This window comes from Capricornis sumatraensis, chromosome 2 (assembly GCF_032405125.1).
Source record: "Capricornis sumatraensis isolate serow.1 chromosome 2, serow.2, whole genome shotgun sequence".
Taxonomy (NCBI): Eukaryota; Metazoa; Chordata; class Mammalia; order Artiodactyla; family Bovidae; genus Capricornis; species Capricornis sumatraensis.
Genome location: NC_091070.1, coordinates 184338101 through 184356397, shown reverse-complemented (window position 1 = coordinate 184356397; position 18297 = coordinate 184338101). Strand labels below are relative to the sequence as shown.

General features: G+C 37.9%; 1 protein-coding gene across 3 annotated transcripts in view; it reads left to right on the top strand.

The window, feature by feature from the left end:
• PATJ (PATJ crumbs cell polarity complex component) overlaps positions 1-18297 on the top strand; it is a 364628-nt gene that overhangs the window by 139976 nt on the left and 206355 nt on the right. For all 3 annotated transcript variants that reach the window (XM_068992464.1, XM_068992473.1, XM_068992482.1), the window contains one exon: positions 2778-2877. In XM_068992464.1, the coding sequence (XP_068848565.1) occupies positions 2778-2877 (100 nt within the window). The remainder of the gene's footprint in view (positions 1-2777; positions 2878-18297) is intronic.

Below are 18297 nucleotides of genomic sequence, written 5' to 3'. Positions count from 1 at the left end.
CCAATCAGAAAGAGAGACTTTAAAAGACTGAGTTTTTAATACCCCCAAAGGTAGGAGAATATTTTGTGTTCACAGTGAAGGTAAGAGTCTTTCTCCTTTTCAGATACACAGAGGATTTCAGCTTTTGTCCTGTAACTTTAGCCATGTGTCAGATGTAGACACAAAAATGCAAAAACACTGGTCTGTCTGGCAAAAAGCTGTTCTTTACATTGGAACTGAGACATGTTCTTGTACAAAAGGACATCCTGGCAAACAATCTAAAAACATGTTTGCTGTTTTCTCTCAATCAAGAGAGAGTAGATGCCCAAAGAACCAGTATGTAATAGATCCTCATCATTCCAATAAATATCATTAAATTGCCAGATCATAAAACCAGACTCCACTCATTACTTCTAATGGTGAATAATTTACAGCTGAAGTACAAATCAGAACCAAAGCTAGCTTAATATTAGAAACAACAACAACCACAAAATAGAATTGAAAATTAAAAAATGGAAAAACAGTTAAAAAGACAAAGTTCTGTTGCCATTGGGAATTTACCATCGGAACCAGGAAATCATGTGTATGGGCTTAAACAGTTTATGGGATTGTATGTCTTAGCCATCACAGTTCATTGTCTCTGGAAGATGAGTATACTTGAACATATCAGTGGGGCTTTCAAGACTGACTAATAAAATTAAAGAAAAGAAACTTGACCTTTGAAATTATGCAGAATGTAACAGTGCCAGATGTTTATTAAAATTACTAACATGGGAACCTAAAAGGTGGTTATCCTGGTTCAGAGAGAATTGGAGAGAGTATTTATATTTACTAAAAAAAATGTTTAAATAAGATTCAGATTTAGACACTAAACTTGTTAATGTCTTATAAGGTAATGCAGCTATAATTTGTTAAAATAACTTACATTTCTACAAGAAATCTAAATGCTCTTTTTACAAAATTTATTTATTTATGTATTTGGCCGCCCTGGGTCTTTGTTGCAATTCATGTGCTCTTGGTTGCTGCCCATGGGCTTTTCCTGGTTGCGGCGAAAGGGGGTTGCTCTCTAGTGGCAGTGCATGGGCTTCTCATTGTGGTGGCCTCTCCTGTTGTGGAGCATGAGCTCTAGGGGAAGGGTTTCGGCAGTTGTGGTGCGCAGGCTTAGTTTTCCCACGGCATGGAGGATCTTAGTTCTTGGACCATGGATCGAACCCATGTTCCCTGCATTGCAAGGTGGAGTCTTAATCTTGGACCATCAGGGAAGTCCTGAATATGCAATGCTCTTGAACAAGAATGGTTTGTGTTACTGTCATTTTTCTCAATGTTAATATGTCAGAGAACTGGAACAACATGAATGACAACCAGTTATTTGCTCATTCAGCAAACAGTTAAGGACGCTGTTCTCAGAGCTGAGCATGTCCTATGGTCTGTTTTCTCTACCCTCACAGAAGTTCTGTTCACCTGGCCCTCCCTATGCATACTTGCTCCAGCCTTTGTTGCCACAGTGAGAGCCTGGACCTGCCTACACTCTTCTCCCATATGTGGTAGAAAGATGCCTGGACATCTGGCAACCCACATTCATACTGTAGGGAGCCCAGAATATGCTTATCCTACATTCTTTGTGAGCGTGTTGGTAGAAGTGAAATAAATAGGTCATATAAACAATTGCCCCTTAAATATACTTTTTAAAGTGCTATTAAAGAGAATTCATATCTTTTACTACTATTTTAAAAGCTAGCTCTCCTTGTCCTTAGCTTTGTCTTTCACTTAGACTGACCTTTGATTAGATGTTATCCTGAATAAATTTCAGTGTGTGTTTTTCCTTATGGATGCCAAACAGTGTTTTCCATTTTGGAGGAATTTATTGCATGTCTGCTTTCTGTAATGGACCAGTCATTGTCCATTTACTGAAGTGTATCCTGCCATTAGTGGCTTTGTCCTATAAAGCATAATTGATTGTGCTTTATTGAAATCCTGTAGCAAAACAAATCTTAATTCAGTTATTTTGGCATCTGTAGGGAGCTTGGGTATATCGGCTCCTATTCTTTCCAGCAGCTTGGATCTCTCCGTAGTTTGGCATATTTTATTTTTCCCAGCATTTAAGAAAAGGTCTGCATTGTATAAAGGTAATATGATCATAAAGTCTACTTTAATTAAATCTCTTTAAACCAAATATTGATATACTGTATCATTTGGTTTGTAAATGTAAAGAATGCGTATACAGAAATACAAAAGGTATTCATCGTAAAGCTTTTTCTCTCTCTCTTTTTAAAGCATTGAAATATGTGTTAACTATTTATAAATTATAGATGAATACCTCTTCAGTTAGAAAATCTTGGTATTTCAAGTGTTTATAAAGAATGAAATCTGTACCTTTTATAATTGAATAAAAAGTTGAAATAATCATAAGATTAACACATGGGGTCATTTTTATATCTAAGACATTTTTGAAATGTCTTTCATTTGAGTTATTTGGTCAGAAACAAAGAAAGCTAACTCTCAACAGTGTAAAGAAGATACATATAATTGATTTTGTCAGTGGAGAAAGGAATGCATGCTTCTGGGAGGGTCAACAGTTTTAAAAGTTGTGCTTTTGAATTCCTGTTTTCTGTATTGGTGTATTTATATCACATAGTCACTTTACATAATACCATAGAGAATAAAAAAATTATAATCCTAGTGATATGATGAAAGTTGGATACAGTCAAAATATTTACAGATTATCTTTTAATCCTGTTTGTCATTGAGGAAGAGGTTGAACAAAGGCAATTAACTCTTCTCCCATTTTGCATCTTCAGAGGCGAGGAACTGCTCCACCGCCAATGAAACTGCCTCCTCCTTATAGAGCTCTATCTGATGACAGTGATGAATCTGAAGAAGAATGTGCATTTACCAACAGTGAGTTCCTTTTCATTGTTTGGGATAGATGCATAACATTAAATTATACTTTAATGATTGTTGTAAATTATCAAATACAGTGGTGTGGGTTCTTAGAAAATGTATATGAACATATCTTGCTGAAAAAGAAAATTCAGATCTCCTAACTTTTGTGACTTTATTTTCCTAAGCTTTTGCCTTTGACATTAATATAACAGAGTGAATATCAAAGGCAACTGGGTGGTAAACTTTTATCTACAGTCCATCCTAGTCTTACTATTTGGTTGTGAATATAGAAATGCTAAGAAGTCCTTGAAATTGGAGTTTGACCAGTAGTAATCAGAGTTGAATGTAGATGTTAGTCCTTGATTGCTTGCTGTGCCCAGATGAATGGTGATATTGACAATGCAAAATTATAGAAGGCCCACCAAGTCATAATTTTCACCTTTAAATGTCATTTCATGATGTCCTTTTACATTAGTTGCATCAAGTATACATTTACACATATTTAAAGGAGGCTTTATTTAAAAGCATTTACATTCCTTTTATGCATGTAAACTATATGTAGTTAGATCTCATTGCTGTTGTATACAGAATTTGTTTCGGAGTGATGAAAATGCTCTAAAATTAGATTGTGATGAGGTTGCACAATTTGTGACTATACTAAAACCTACAGGATTATGCGTTTACATGGTTGGCTGTAATGGTTTTTGAAATTTGTATACTTTAAAATAATATTTTTCCTTATATAGAAAAGGAGTTTGATACAGACATTGAAAGAGTGAAAATTTGGTCTCCAGTACTTCATAGTGTGTGACCTTAAGTATTCCTTCTATGAAAATAATGGTACCTATTTTATAGTGGTTGTGATGAGGATTAAAATACAGTGATAAGGCTGTTAGCCTTTTACATTGTGAATCTTCAAAAAGTATTATAAAGTTGACTATAACTTTATAATTTTCTAAATATATAAATAAAATATAAAAATAAATATAAACAATTAGGTTGACTTTATAAAAACTTGCTTTGTACTTTGTGATTTTATAGAACACTTTCTCATGCACTTTCATTTATTTGACAATCTTTGTTGAAAACCAACTGTTTTTCACTAACAGTGCTAAGAGAGTCTGCTGTGAGATAAATGAAACTTTGCTGCTTTTTTTCTCAATGGGGTAATCCACCTGGAATGGAGGATACAAAGGCATGGAAACAAAATTTAACAAAAGTAGTGAAACGCCTTGGTTCTCAACCTCTTTGAAGGCGCAGCACATACTGGATACAATTGATGTATGTGTGCACTTGTGTAATGTAACCCTTTGCTTTGATAATAGTTATTACAGAAGCTGCAGCAGAACGGAGGTAGCTTGTTGATTATTCATAATTTCTGGGTTACTAGAAGGCCCATATTTGCTTGATTGTTAGGAAACCTGGTTTAAGCATATGACTAAGATTACATTCTAACCCTATTCACTTAGTTGTGAATTCATGAACAAGTTTCTTTCTTTTTTTTTTTTGCAGGTATATACTTTTTAATTAGTTTTTACAATGAATCAAAAGAATGTCTAGAAGTTGTAAAGATCTTACTAGACATGCTCCCACAATTTACATTTTTTTTTCTTCTTCTTTTTTTTTAAATTGGTTTTGCCATACATTGACATGAATCCACCACAGGTGTACATGCGTTCCCAAACTTGAACCCCCCTCCCACCTCCCTCCCCATAACATCTCTCTGGGTCATCACTGTGCACCAGCCCCAAGCATGCTGTATCCTGCGTCGGACATAGACTGGCGATTAGATTCTTACATGATAGTATACCTGTTACAATGCCATTCTCCCAAATCATCCCACCCTCTCCCTCTCCCTCTCCCTCTGAGTTCAAAAGTCCATTATACACATCTGTGTCTCCTTTGCTGTCCTGCATACAGGCTCGTCATTGCCACCTTTCTAAATTCCATATATATGTGTTAGTATACTGTATTGGTGTTTTTCTTTCTGGCTTACTTCACTCTGTATAATCGGCTCCAGTTTCATCCATCTCATCAGAACTGATTCAAATGAATTCTTTTTAACGGCTGCGTAATACTCCATTGTGTATATGTACCACAGCTTTCTTATCCATTCATCTGCTGATGGACATCTAGGTTGTTTCCATGTCCTGGCTATTATAAACAGTGCTGCGATGAACATTGGGGTACATGTGTCTCTTTCAATTCTGGTTTCCTTGGTGTGTATGCCCAGCAGTGGGATTGCTGGGTCATAAGGCAGTTCTATTTGCAATTTTTTTCTTAACCTTTTCATGGCTTTTCACTTTCTCATGTATATGGAGGAGAGGGGATATCATATAATAACCTGTCTCGTAGTATTGCTGTGAGCATTAGAGGAGAAAACATTTAAAGAACTTAGTGTAAGGACTGTGATACTTAGTAAATACTCCACTTTACCATGTGCCAGGTCTTCATATGTATTATTAACTCAGTCAACATAATAATTTTGTGAGGTCTCTATACAAATAAAGAAATAGGCTCAGAGAAATTAAGAACTATGTCAAAAATTACACAGCTAATAAATAGTGGAAATGGAATTTAAACCCAGGCACTCTGACTCCAGAGCTGGTACAGTCTATCATCTATTCTTCCCATTAATTAAAATGGTAATATCCTGGAAATAGGAGCAGCATGATTGGGGGTGGCCCAGGGGTAAAGAATCTGCCTGCCCATGCAGGAGACAGGAGATGCAGGTTTGATCCCTGGATTGGGAATGTTGGTGACTGAGCATACATTCAGTGTCAATCACTGCGCCTCCTGACCCCCACTAACACTGTGAGTGTGTGCTGTGAACACACATGTACACGTGGTCTTGGAACGGCTCTGTCTAATGGCGTCAGATGGTATCCACTGTGTGTGCATGTGTGTTCAGTTGCTCAGTCATGTCCAGCTCTGACCCCATGGACTATAGCCTGCCAGGCTCTTCTGTGCGTGCAGTTTTCCAGGCAAGAATACTGGAGTAGGTTACCATTTCCTACTCTAGACACTGAATGCAGATACAGACTTCTAATAACAAAGTCATCTTTTAATTATGACATTTCGCAGATTTTCCAGCAAATTTGAATTTCACAAGTTTCTCCAGCTGTGAATATGACTTTCCATTCATTTTGCTCCCCAGTTTTTTCCTTCTCAGTGTACATTTCCTTCCCATTGAATTTACTTTTAATTTCTGCAGAAGGGTTTGAACTGTATGGAGTCGTGACATAGTTCATAGTTAAAATGTATGTGAACTTAAAGCTTCTAGCTTTCCTGAATTTCTTCTTGATATGGATCCTGTGAGTTTTTATTTGTTCCTTCAGTTCAGTTCAGTTCAGTTACTCAGTCGTGTCCGACTATTTGCGACCCCATGAATCGCAGTATCCCAGGCCTCCCTGTCCATCACCAACTCCCGGAATTCACTCAGACTCACATCCATTGAGTCGGTGATGTCATCCAGACATCTCATCCTCTGTTGGCCCCTTCTCCTCCTGCCCCCAATCCCTCCCAGCATCAGAGTCTTTTCCAATGAGTCAACTCAGCATGAGATGGCCAAAGTACTGGAGTTTCAGCTTCAGCATCTAACTCTTATTAAATGACTGCTCTGCTCATCTGTTCAAAAATTAAAAGTAAATTAGTTCATTGTTTTATCAGATTCTTATTGTTCCCACACTAAGCATTTCTTTTTACAATGGTGAAAATATGATTATATAACTTTTCCACAGTTCACAACAAGGAAGTGGACAACTGGAATCCATGCCTTAGGCCTACTAGGAAGTGATGATTGTATTAGAGAGATCACTGTCATGAGGTACGCATGATTCTAAAGTGTAGTTTAATCTAACTTAAGTCAGCTTTAGTAAGTTACTCATTTGTAAAGTTTATTCAGTCAAGAGATACTTACTGAGTGGGTATTTTAGGTGGGCAGACACTGTCTTAGGGGTCGGCAACATAGCAGGGAACAAGGTTTCTACTCTTACTGGCTTATATACTAGAGAGGCAAAAAGCTTATAAACAATAAAATAGGTTAAATATTATAAGTACTATAAACACCAAATAAACAAGGTAGTTTGAGAATAAATCCCTTGGAGGAAGCAAAATTAAGTGAAATGGGAAGTCCGAGCAAGGTAAGACCTAAATGGCAAAAAAGGACCAAAGAGCTGGCTTTTTAGTCATCATATTGATCAGTTGTTTGTTTGTTTTTTTCCCCAAAACTGTGCTTCTCAGTAACACATTTAACAACCAAATACAGATGGGCACGTACACACATGCACACATGCTAATATGCATATATAATTAAAATAAGGGTTTCATGAAATATTGCTTATCTTTATAACATATGAAGAACTTTTTTCTTACTACTTTTTTTTTGGCCCTGCTGCATGGTTTGCAGAGCCTTAGTTCCCTGACCAGGGTTTGAAACTGGCTCACGGCAATGAAGGGCTGAATTCTAACCACTGGACCACCAGGGAATTCTCCCTATATGGTTCTATTTCAGTTTTTAAAATGAGTTTGCATCTCAGTTTATTTCTTGATCGACTAATGAGTCACAACCTGGAGAATGAAAAGCAACATCTGGATCTGTGGTTCTCAAACGCTGGTTTGCATTAGAAGCACCTATTGGAAGTTGTTCAAACACTAATTCCCTACCCCAGTTTCTAATTCTTCACACCTGGGAGCGCCCAATAATTCACATTTCTAGGTAGTGTTAATACTTCTGATTCAGGGCCCACATTCTGAAAACCACTGATCTGGATGGTATTAAACTCATGGAAACTGGTGAGGTAGTGTAACACATAATAGACAGCAGCAAAAAGGGAGTCCAGCCCTTGCCCAGCATAAGAGCATCCAAGCGTAAGAATACTCTCAGAGTATAAAATTAGTTTAAGAGAATGTGTTTCAAGAAGGGTTATGTCACTGAACCTTGGTGGTCAACTGTGGAAGGATTCTGAGAGGCTGAGGAGGTTGGAGACAGAGTAATAACCCTTGAATTTAGCAACATAGTATTGCTGGGGATACTTAGTAAAATAAACGAAGTAATTATTGTTCAGGTTGTTGTGAGAATTCAAGTGTTTCAACCAATACAGGCATACCTCCTTTTATTGTGTTTTGCTGGATAATTTTGTAGGTTTGTGGAAACCTGCATTATCAGATGACGTTTAGCATTTTTTAAGCAATTAAGTGTTTTTAAATTATGGTATGTGCATTGTTTTTTAGACATAATGTTATCGCATACTTAGTAGATTATAGTATAAACATAGCTTTTATCACTTCGTGGCAAATAGAAGGGGAAAATGTAGAAGTAGTGGCAGACCATGGCATCCAGTCCCATCACTTCATGGCGGCTGGACAGGGAAACTATGGAAATAGTGGCAGACTTTCTTTTCTTGGGCCCCAAAATCACTGCAGAGCATGACTGCAGTCATGAAATTAAAAGACGCTTGCTCCTTGGAAGGAAAGGTATAACCAACCTAGACAGCATATTAAAAAGCAGAGACATCAGTTTGCCAACAAAGGTCTGTGTAGTCAAAGCTATGGTTTTCCTGTAGTCTTGTACAGATGTGAGAGTTGGACCATAAAGAAGGCTGAGTATCATAGAATTGGTGCTTTCAAATTGTGTGCTGGAGAAGACTCTTGAGAGTCCCTTGGACAACATGGAGATCAAACCAGTCAGTTGCAAAGAAAATTAACCCTGAATATTCATTGAAGGGATTGATGTTGAAGCTTAAGCTCCAATACTTTGGCCACCTGATGTGAAGAGCTGACTCATTGGAAAAGACCCTGGTGCTGGGAAAGATTGAAGGCAAAAGGAGAGGTGGGTGGCAGAGGATGAAACGGTTAGATAGTATTACTGACTCAATGGACATGAATTTGAACAAACTCCGGGAGATAGTGGAGGATAGAGGAGTCTGGTGTGTTACAGTCCACAAGGTCACAGAGTCCTGTATCACTTCATGACTGAACAACAACAAAGCTTTTATATGCACTGTGAAACCAAAATGACTCAAACTATTAGTCACTTTTTTGCAATAGTCTGGACCTGAACGTCACAGCTCCCAAGTATACCGATATAGACAGTGTGTTACATAACAGGCATTTATATTATAGATCACTCATCTTATTTAATGCAGAGTTGAACATATGACATTCTGCTGTCTAATTGCCGTAAGATGTTGCACAATCATCTTAGAAATAAAAACTTTTTGAATTTTAATTAAGAGTTTTGAAACATTCAAAATTAAGAAATAGGGCTTCCCTTGTGGTTCAGTGATTAAAAATCCCCATGCCAATGCAGGAAATCCAAGTTCAATTCCCGATCCAGGAAGATCACACATGCCCTGAAGCAGTTAAGCCTGTGCACCGCAACCCCGGGGCCCATGTGCTGCAGCTACTAGAGCCCATAGGCCCGAGAGTCTGTGCTCCATAACAGGAGAAGCCACCACAATGAGAAGAGTGCACGCCACAACTAGAGAGAAAAGGGAAAAGCCCACACAGCGACAAAGACCTAACACAGCCAAGAACAACAAATAAATAAAATTCTGTTTTTAATCAAGAGGCAATATCCACATAAATGCTTACCTGTTGACAAAACTACCATTATCAAACCGGCATGACTTGTCAAAGGGAGGTATCAGTGGTGCATGGTATAGTGTTTAATACCTAAATTTAAAGTTATTTAGATTGCCTTGTCAGAGGTTTAATAGCATCGAGGGGATGAAGTGATAACTCAGTTCACTGACATGTGATGACTTTCCAGTCTATTTCTGGCCCTAACTTTGCTCTGATATTCTGACCCAGATTTTCAGTTGGCTACTGGAAAGATGTCATAACTTTATTGTCTTTCTTTCTGAAAAGTGAAAAGTGAAAGTCGCTCAGCTGTGTCCAACTCTTTGCGACCCCATGGACTATACAGTCCGTGAAATTCTCCAGGCCAGAATACTGGAGTAGGTAGATGTTCCATCTTCAGGAGATCTTTCCAACCCAGGGATCAAACCCAGGTCTCCCGAATTGCAGGCAGATTTGTTACCAGCTGAGCCACCAGGAAAGCCCTTCTTTCTGAAAAAGAATCAGCAAATATAGATAAATCTTCTTTCTCAATCTCCTCATATTTGTAGTTTCATGTTTTTATTGCCACAATTTTAGTAGCTATGTGGTAGTAGCCACAGTTTATTAAGTACCTACTATGTGCCATAAATTCTCTTCAACTCTCTAAGTGCATTCTCAGAAGAGCCTTTGAAAGGTGATCTCTTCTGCTGATTTCAGCTGCATGTTACATTCTTTGGAAAATCTTGCCTGACTCCTTATTCTAATACTTATTCCTGTATTTTTTTTTTTTTTTGGCAAATTAATGAAAGAAGGTAGGTGACTTGCATAGTCCCATGGGGTGCACTGAAAACCCAGGTGTGCTCCTGGTGCTTTGGAGGTACCTTTTCTCCTAAACTGTACCATCCATGTGGTTTCAGAGCATTCTGTCCAGAACAGCTTGACGTCTCTTTCTTAATGTGCCACCCATTATTCTATCTTAAAGTTCTGATCCTCAGGGAGAGGAGCCACAGTCTCCACAGAGTCCTGCTTTGTTCACTTTCGATCCCAGAATGTAAATGCTTTTATATCACTTGGGTCATTCTAACCTGGTGGCATTCAGTCTTCCAATTACAGTTTTAAACTGCAGGGAGCAGAAGGTTTGGAATGACTTTTTGTTACATAAGAGAGTGAAGCAATGAGAATCTTACATTTGACCTGTCTCTTGATGCATATGAAGTCTTAGGAATTCAGAATGTAATTGACTTGTCTGACACCTTGCTTTTAAGTGATATAACAAAGATTTGAATAGAACCTCCTGCTAAAGACCTTTTAAAGCCCCTTCTTTATCCCTTAATTCCAGAATAGCATACTCTTCTGAGGTGTTTTGTTTTTCCACATTTTTTTTCCCTTCAGTAAGGATTTGATTTAACTATGACTCTGATACATCATTTTAGCATTTTGCTCAGATTTCCTCCCCCCCCATTACATGTCATAATGTCATATTCAGTATAAGGAATATATTTGGAATATGAAGCGCAATAAGGTTAGCCTGTGAACCACATCACACAAATAAAAATTAGATTACCAATACCTTGCATTTTGTGTTTTACTCTAATTCTTATTTTATGTCAGTTGTTTTTAAGGATTGGATACTAGCTAAGACCCTCTGAAATGTGATTTATTACCAGATCACTCAGAATCAGACTATGTATAAGTTTAGAGGGGATGGCTTTTTAAAAAACAACTTTATTGAGATATAATCCACATAATCATACAATGCACCTACTGAAAATGTCCAATACAGTAGCTTTTAGTTTCATACTAAAATAACTGTTAACTGTTTTAACAGTTATTCACAAATAATAAAACAGTTGTCAATCTCAAAAACTCAACAACTAAAATAATATTTTGACAACAGTATGTCGAGCTATATATTAACTGTAAATATGAAAAAATCTTCTAATCAGTATTATCTACTTAGAAAATATGAGAACTTTCCTAATAGAAATAACAGAAAATTTTTTAAAAATCCATTAATAAAATATTTATAAATGTAGATCATTCAATGTTCCATAACTTTTTGAGTTACTGTTTGGCAGTGTGATAAAAACTATAAACCCACTCACTCTCAAGAAAAATGTGTACAGATTCACAGAAATAGTCCTCTGTATGCACACACATGCACACACTCACACACACTTCTAAATAGGCATCATATGGCGTTAGTGAAAGTCTTGAAACCCATGTAAAGTAATTTGAATCTAATTAAATGTGTATGGGGCATTGGTAGTGGTAAAGAATCCTCCTGCCAGTGAAGGAGCCACAGGAAATGCAGTCTGATCCCTGGGTAAGGAATATCCCTTGGAGAAGGGAGTGGCTACCCACTCCAGTATTCTTGCCTGGAGAATTCCATGGCCAGAGGTACCTGGAAAGCTACAGTCCATGGAGGTCACAAAGAGTTGAACATGACTGAACATGCACACACACACACTAAGTGTATATAGGCTTTTTAAAGTATGAAAATTTTATTGAACATTGACTTAGAAATGAAATGTTAAGTGATTTTGGAAAAGAAAACGAGAGAATGGGGCCATGCACTTCCCTAGTATCTGAATATATTCTTAACTGATTGCTTTCAAACTCAACTTGGAACTTTAGAAATGAGTGAGAGAGTTTTTGGCTGTCTGAATAGTTTTTCTCAACCCTGGACTACTGACATTTGGACTTTAATTCTTTATTGTGGAGGACTGACCTTTCATTATAGGATGGTTAACAGCATCCTTGGTCTCTACTCACTAGACGCCAGTAGCGTCTCCCTCCCACTCCAGTTGTGACAACCAAAAATGTCTTTATACATTGCCAAGTGCCCCTGGTCTAATGGATAGGGTATTCTACTGTTATTTGTTAGTTGGGTGCCAAAGGCACTCTGTTGTATGTATGGGATAATCTTGTACAGTAAAGAATTACCCTGCATAGGATACCAGTAGCACTGTTGATTAGAAATATTGTTTAAAACTACTTATTAAAGCAATTTAGTATTTGCTTTAGAATGATCTATAATAGACCTAGAGTCTATTCAGAATTTAGAATATAAAATTATTTTTGAAATACTAGAAATAGGATAAATTGGTCTATAAACAATGGGTTAGATAATCATTTGGGGAGAAAATATGCAGATATTCACTTCTCACCAAAATTATAAGTGAATTCCAAAAGAATCATGTACGTCTGAAAACTGAAATCCTAAAAATGTTATAAAAGTCTAAGATTTTAAAAAGATACACTCTTGGTACAGGTTAACATCTTTTGATTTATTATATCAGCACAGTAAAAGAGAATGATAAGTTGGCTTACAGAAAAATTAAAAACATAAAATGTATACACTTATTTTTGAATACATATATATTCAGCTAAAGGTAAAGGAGAAAAGGAAAAATATACCCATCTGAATGCAGAGTTCCAGACAATAGCAAGGAGAGATAAGAAAGCCTTCCTAACTGATCAGTGCAAAGAAATAGAGGAAAACAATAGAATGGGAAAGACTAGAGATCTCTTCAAGAAAATCAGAGATACCAAGGGAACATTTCATGCAAAGATGGGCACAATAAAGGACAGAAATGCTATGCACCTAACAGAAGCAGAAGATATTACAAAGAGGTGGCAAGAATACACAGAAGAACTGTACGAAAAAGATCTTCAAGGCCAAGATAATCACGATGGTGTGATCACTCACCTAGAGCCAGATATACTGGAATGTGAAGTCAAGTGGGCCTTAGGAAGCATCACTATGAACAAAGCTAGCGTAGGTGATTGAATTCCAGTTGAGCTATTTCAGATCCTAAAAGATGATGCTGTGAAAGTGTTGCACTCAATATGCCAGCAAACTTGGAAATGCAACAGTGGCCACAAGACTGGAAAAGGTCAGTTTTCATTCCAAGCCCAAAGAAGGGCAATGCCAAAGAATGTTCAAATTACCACACAATTGCACTCATCTCACATGCTAGCAAAGTAATGCTCAAAATTTTCCAGGCCAGGCTTCAACAGTATGTGAACCATGAACTTCCATATGTTCAAGCTGGATTTAGAAAAGGCAGAGGAACCAGAGATCAAATTGCCAACATCTGTTGGATCATGGAAAAAGCAAGAAAGTTCCAGAAAAACATCTACTTCTGCTTTATTGACTATGCCCAAACCTTTGATTGTGTGGATCACAACAAACTGTGGAAAATTCTTCAAGAGATGGAAATAACAGACCATGTTACCTGCCTCCTGAGAAATCTGTATGCAGGTGAAGAAGCAACAGTTAGAACCGGACATGGAATAACAGACTGGTTCCAAATTTGGAAAGGAATATGTCAAGGCTGTATATTGTCACCCTGCTTATTTAACTTATATGCAGAGTACATCATGTAAAATGCCAGGCTGGATTAAAGCACAAGCTGGAATTAAGATTACCAGGAGAAATATCAAGAACCTCAGATATGCAGATGACACCACTCTTATGGCAGAAAGCAAAGAAGAACTAAAGAGTCTCTTGATGAAAGTGAAAGAGGAGAGTGAAAAAGCTGGTTTGAAAACTCAACATTCAAAAAATGAAGATCATGGCATCTGGTCCTATCACTTCATGGCAAATAGATGGGGAAACAATGGAAACAGTACTGACTTTATTTTTGGGGGCTCCGAAATCACTGCAGATGGTGATTGCAGCCATGAAATTAAAAGACGCTTGCTCCCTGCCAGAAACACTATGACCAACCTAGATGGCATATTAAAAAGCAGAGACATTACTTTGCCAACAAAGGTCCATCTAGTCAAGGCTATGGTTTTTCCAGTAGTCATGTATGGATGTGAGAGTTGGACTATAAAGAAAGCTGAGTACCAAAGAATTGATGCTTTTGAACTGTGGTGTTGGAGAAGACTCTTGAGTCCTTTGGACTGCAAGGAGATCCAACCAGTCCATCCTCAAGGAAATCAGTTCTGAATATTCATTGGAAGGCCTGATGCTGAAACTGAAACTCGAATACTTTGTCCATCTGATGTGAGGAACTGATTCATTGGAAAAGATCCTGATGCTGGGAAAATTGAAGGCTGGAGGAGATGGGGATGACAGAGGATGAGATGGCTGGATGGCATTACCTACTTGATGGACATGAGTTTGAGCAAGCTCTGGGAGTTTTTGATGGACAGGGTGGCCTGGTGTGCTGCAGTCCATGGGGTTGCAAAGAGTCAGACACGATTGAGCAACTGAACTGAGGAACTGACATATTCAGAGGAAAAAGACATGTACAACAATGGAAAAATATGCATATATCAGATCATGTAATAGATTTGAACAAAAAATACAAAAATTCTGTTCAGTGTCATTTAAAGTGAAGTGACATCACTCAGTCGTGTCTGACTCTTTGTAACCCCATGGACTACATGTAGCCTACCAGGCTCCTCTGTCCATGGGATTTTCCAGGCAATAGTACTGGAGTGGATTGCCATTTCCTTCTCCAAGGGATCTTCCCAACCCAGGGACTGAACCTGGGTGTCCCGCATTGTAGACAGATACTTAACCGTCTGAGCCACCAGGGAAGTCCTTGTCATTAAAAGTGAGAGATATATAAATTAATAAAAATCAGATTTTTTTGACCCTCAGATTACTTTATATTTTAAAAACTAGTGTTGCTCATTGTTGGAGAGATTGTGGAAAAAGAGAGTTCTGTATACTGTTGATGGGATTCTGAATTCATGTACCTCTTTCTAGAGATGTTTGGCAACACATGTAAAGTATTTCAGTGTGCATATTTTTTGACTGTCTCAATTTCCAGTGATATATCCTAAGGAATGTGTTGCCCTTATACATGTATGTATAAATGTATGTGTGTGTGTGTATACACACAAAGAGATTTCCTACTGTATTTTTCACTAGTAGCAATTAGATCAATGTATATTTTATGAAATTAATATACCCTACAGTCTTTACTCAGTTAATCTCTGAGCATTTCTAGCCATTTGACCTGGAACAAGTTGCATGCCTTTCCCTTAGTTTTCTTGTCATATTATAGGGATGAGAGTAGTACTCCTTTCACTGGAAGCTTGTGAGAGACTAGAAGAAATGATGTGTGCCGCGTGCTCATGTAGGAAGTGACACATAGTGAGTACACTAAAATGTTAGCCGCTGCTATTTATTATTATCAGTACTAATTCAACATTGTCCAGTGTTTGTAAATATTGCCACTAAAGAATGAAATTCTGCCATCAGTTCAGTTCAGTCGCTCAGTCGTGTCCGACTCTTTGCGACCCCATGAACCGCAGCACGCCAGGCCTCCCTGTCCATCACCAATTCCAAGAGTCCACCCAAACTCGTGTCTGTTGAGTCCGTGATGCCATCCAGTCATCTCATCCTCTGTCATCCCCTTCTCCTCCTGCCCTCAATCTTTCCCAGCATCAGGGTCTTTTCAAATGAGTCCGCTCTTGGCATCAGGGGGCCAAAATATTGGAGTTTGAGCTTCAACATCAGTCCTTCCAATGAACACTTAGGACTGATTTCCTTTAGGATGGACTGGTTGGATCTCCTTGCAGTCCAAGGGGCTCTCAAGAGTCTTCTCCAACACCACAGTTCAAAAACATCAATTCTTCGAATTTTTATCCAAAAGTTATTATTATTTAATTTTTAAAAATTTTAGAAGTCAGTTTTTTGAAATTTAACTTTCTTATGTAGGAACAGTACTTTTTTAGCACTGTCTACTACCCAAAGGTCCTTGATCAATTGGATGCTGTGATACTGTTTTACTTCTACTCTCAGGGGGTTGATTAGAAAGATACTTTGGATTACTTCATTATTTTGTGGTATATTTTCCCAGTCTTATTCCTTATTTTTCCCTGGACCAGAGGTGGAATTATCACAGAAAGATTTGTTTATGATTTTATAGTTTTTCATTCCCATGGAATTTCAGTGTTGTGGGCTAGATATTTTATTTTCATTTCATCCTTCCCAGTGTAGAAAGAATACACAGGAAATTTTTTTGAGAAAAATTCGTGGTCCAAGACGAATGAACATAACAAAACAGAAAAGAGACTCACAGATACAGCTACGTAACTATTGGTTGCCAGTGGGAAGAGGGAAGTGGGGAGAAGAAATTTAAGGGTAGGCAATTAACAGGTACAAACTACGAGGTACAAAATAAATAAGTTGTTACAAGGATATAATGTACAGCACAGGGAATATAGTCAGTATTTCATATTAACTTTATTTTTTAATATAAATTTATTTATTTTAATTGGAGGCTAATTACTTTACAATATTGTGTTGGTTTTGCCATACATTGACAAGAATCTGCCATGGGTGTACATGTGTTCCCCATGCTGAACCCCCCTCCCACCTCCCTCCCCATCCCATCCCTCTGGGTCATCCCAGTGCACCAGCCTCGAGCATCCTGTATCATGAATCAAACCTGGACTGGCAATTCATTTCACAAATGATAACATACATGTTTCAATGCCATTCTCCCAAATCATCCCACCCTCTCCCTTTCCCACAGAGTCCAAAAGACTGTTCTATACATCTGTGTCTATTTTGCTGTCTTGCATACAGGGTTATCATTACCATCGTTCTAAATTCCATATATATGCATTAGTATACTGTATTGATGTTTTTCTTTCTGGCTTACTTCACTCTATCTAATAGGCTCCAGTTTCATCCACCTCATTAGAACTGATTCAAATGTATTCTTTTTAATGGCTCAGTAATACGCCATTGTGTATATATACCACAACTTTCACAACACAATATACAAGCAACTCCTGCAGCTCAATTCCAGAAAAATAAATGACCCAATCAAGAAATGAGCCAAAGAACTAAGCAGACATTTCTCCAAAGAAGGCATACAGATGGCTAACAAACACATGAAAAGATGGTCAACATCACTTATTATCAGAGAAATGCAAATCAAAACCACAATGAGGTACCATTTCATGCCAGTTAGAATGGCTGCTATCCAAAAGTCTACAAGCAATAAATGCTGAAGAGGGTGTGGAGAAAAGGGAACCTTCTTACACTGTTGGTGGGAATGCAAACTAGTATAGCCGCTATGGAGAACAGTATGGAGATTCCTTAAAAAACTGGAAATAGAACTGCCTTATGACCCAGCAATCCCACTGCTGGGCATATACACTGAAGAAACCAGAATTGAAAGAGACACCCAATGTTCATCACAGCACTGTTTATAGTAGCCAGAACATGGAAGCAACCTAGATGCCCATCAGCAGATGAATGGATAAGAAAGCTGTGGTACATATACACAATGGAGTATTACTCATATTAACTTTAAATGGAGAATAATGAAAAGTTATGACCAACCTAGATAGCATATTGAAAAGCAGAGACATTACTTTGCCAACAAAGTTCTGTTTAGTCAAGATATGGTTTTTCCAGTGGTCATGTATGGATGTGAGAGTTGGACTATAAAGAAAGCTGAGCACCAAAGAATTGATGCTTTTGAATGTGGTGTTGGAGAAGACTCTTGAGAGTCCCTTGGACTGCTAGGAGATCCAACCAGTCCATTCTAAAGGTAAGCCCTGGGTGTTCTTTGGAAGGAATGATGCTAAAGCTGAAACTCCAGTACTTTGGCAACCTCATGCGAAGAGTTGACTCAATGGAAAAGACTCTGATGCTGGGAGGGATTGGGGGCAGGAGGAGAAGGGGACGACAGAGGACGAGATGGCTGGATGGCATCACTGACTTGATGGATGTGAATCTGAGTGAACTCTGGGAGATTGTGATGGACAGGGAGACCTGGTGTGCTGCCATTCATGGGGTCTTAAAAAATCGGACATGACTGAGCAACTGAACTGAACTGAACTGATTCTATGAAAATACTGAATTACTGCATTGTACATCTGAAACTACTC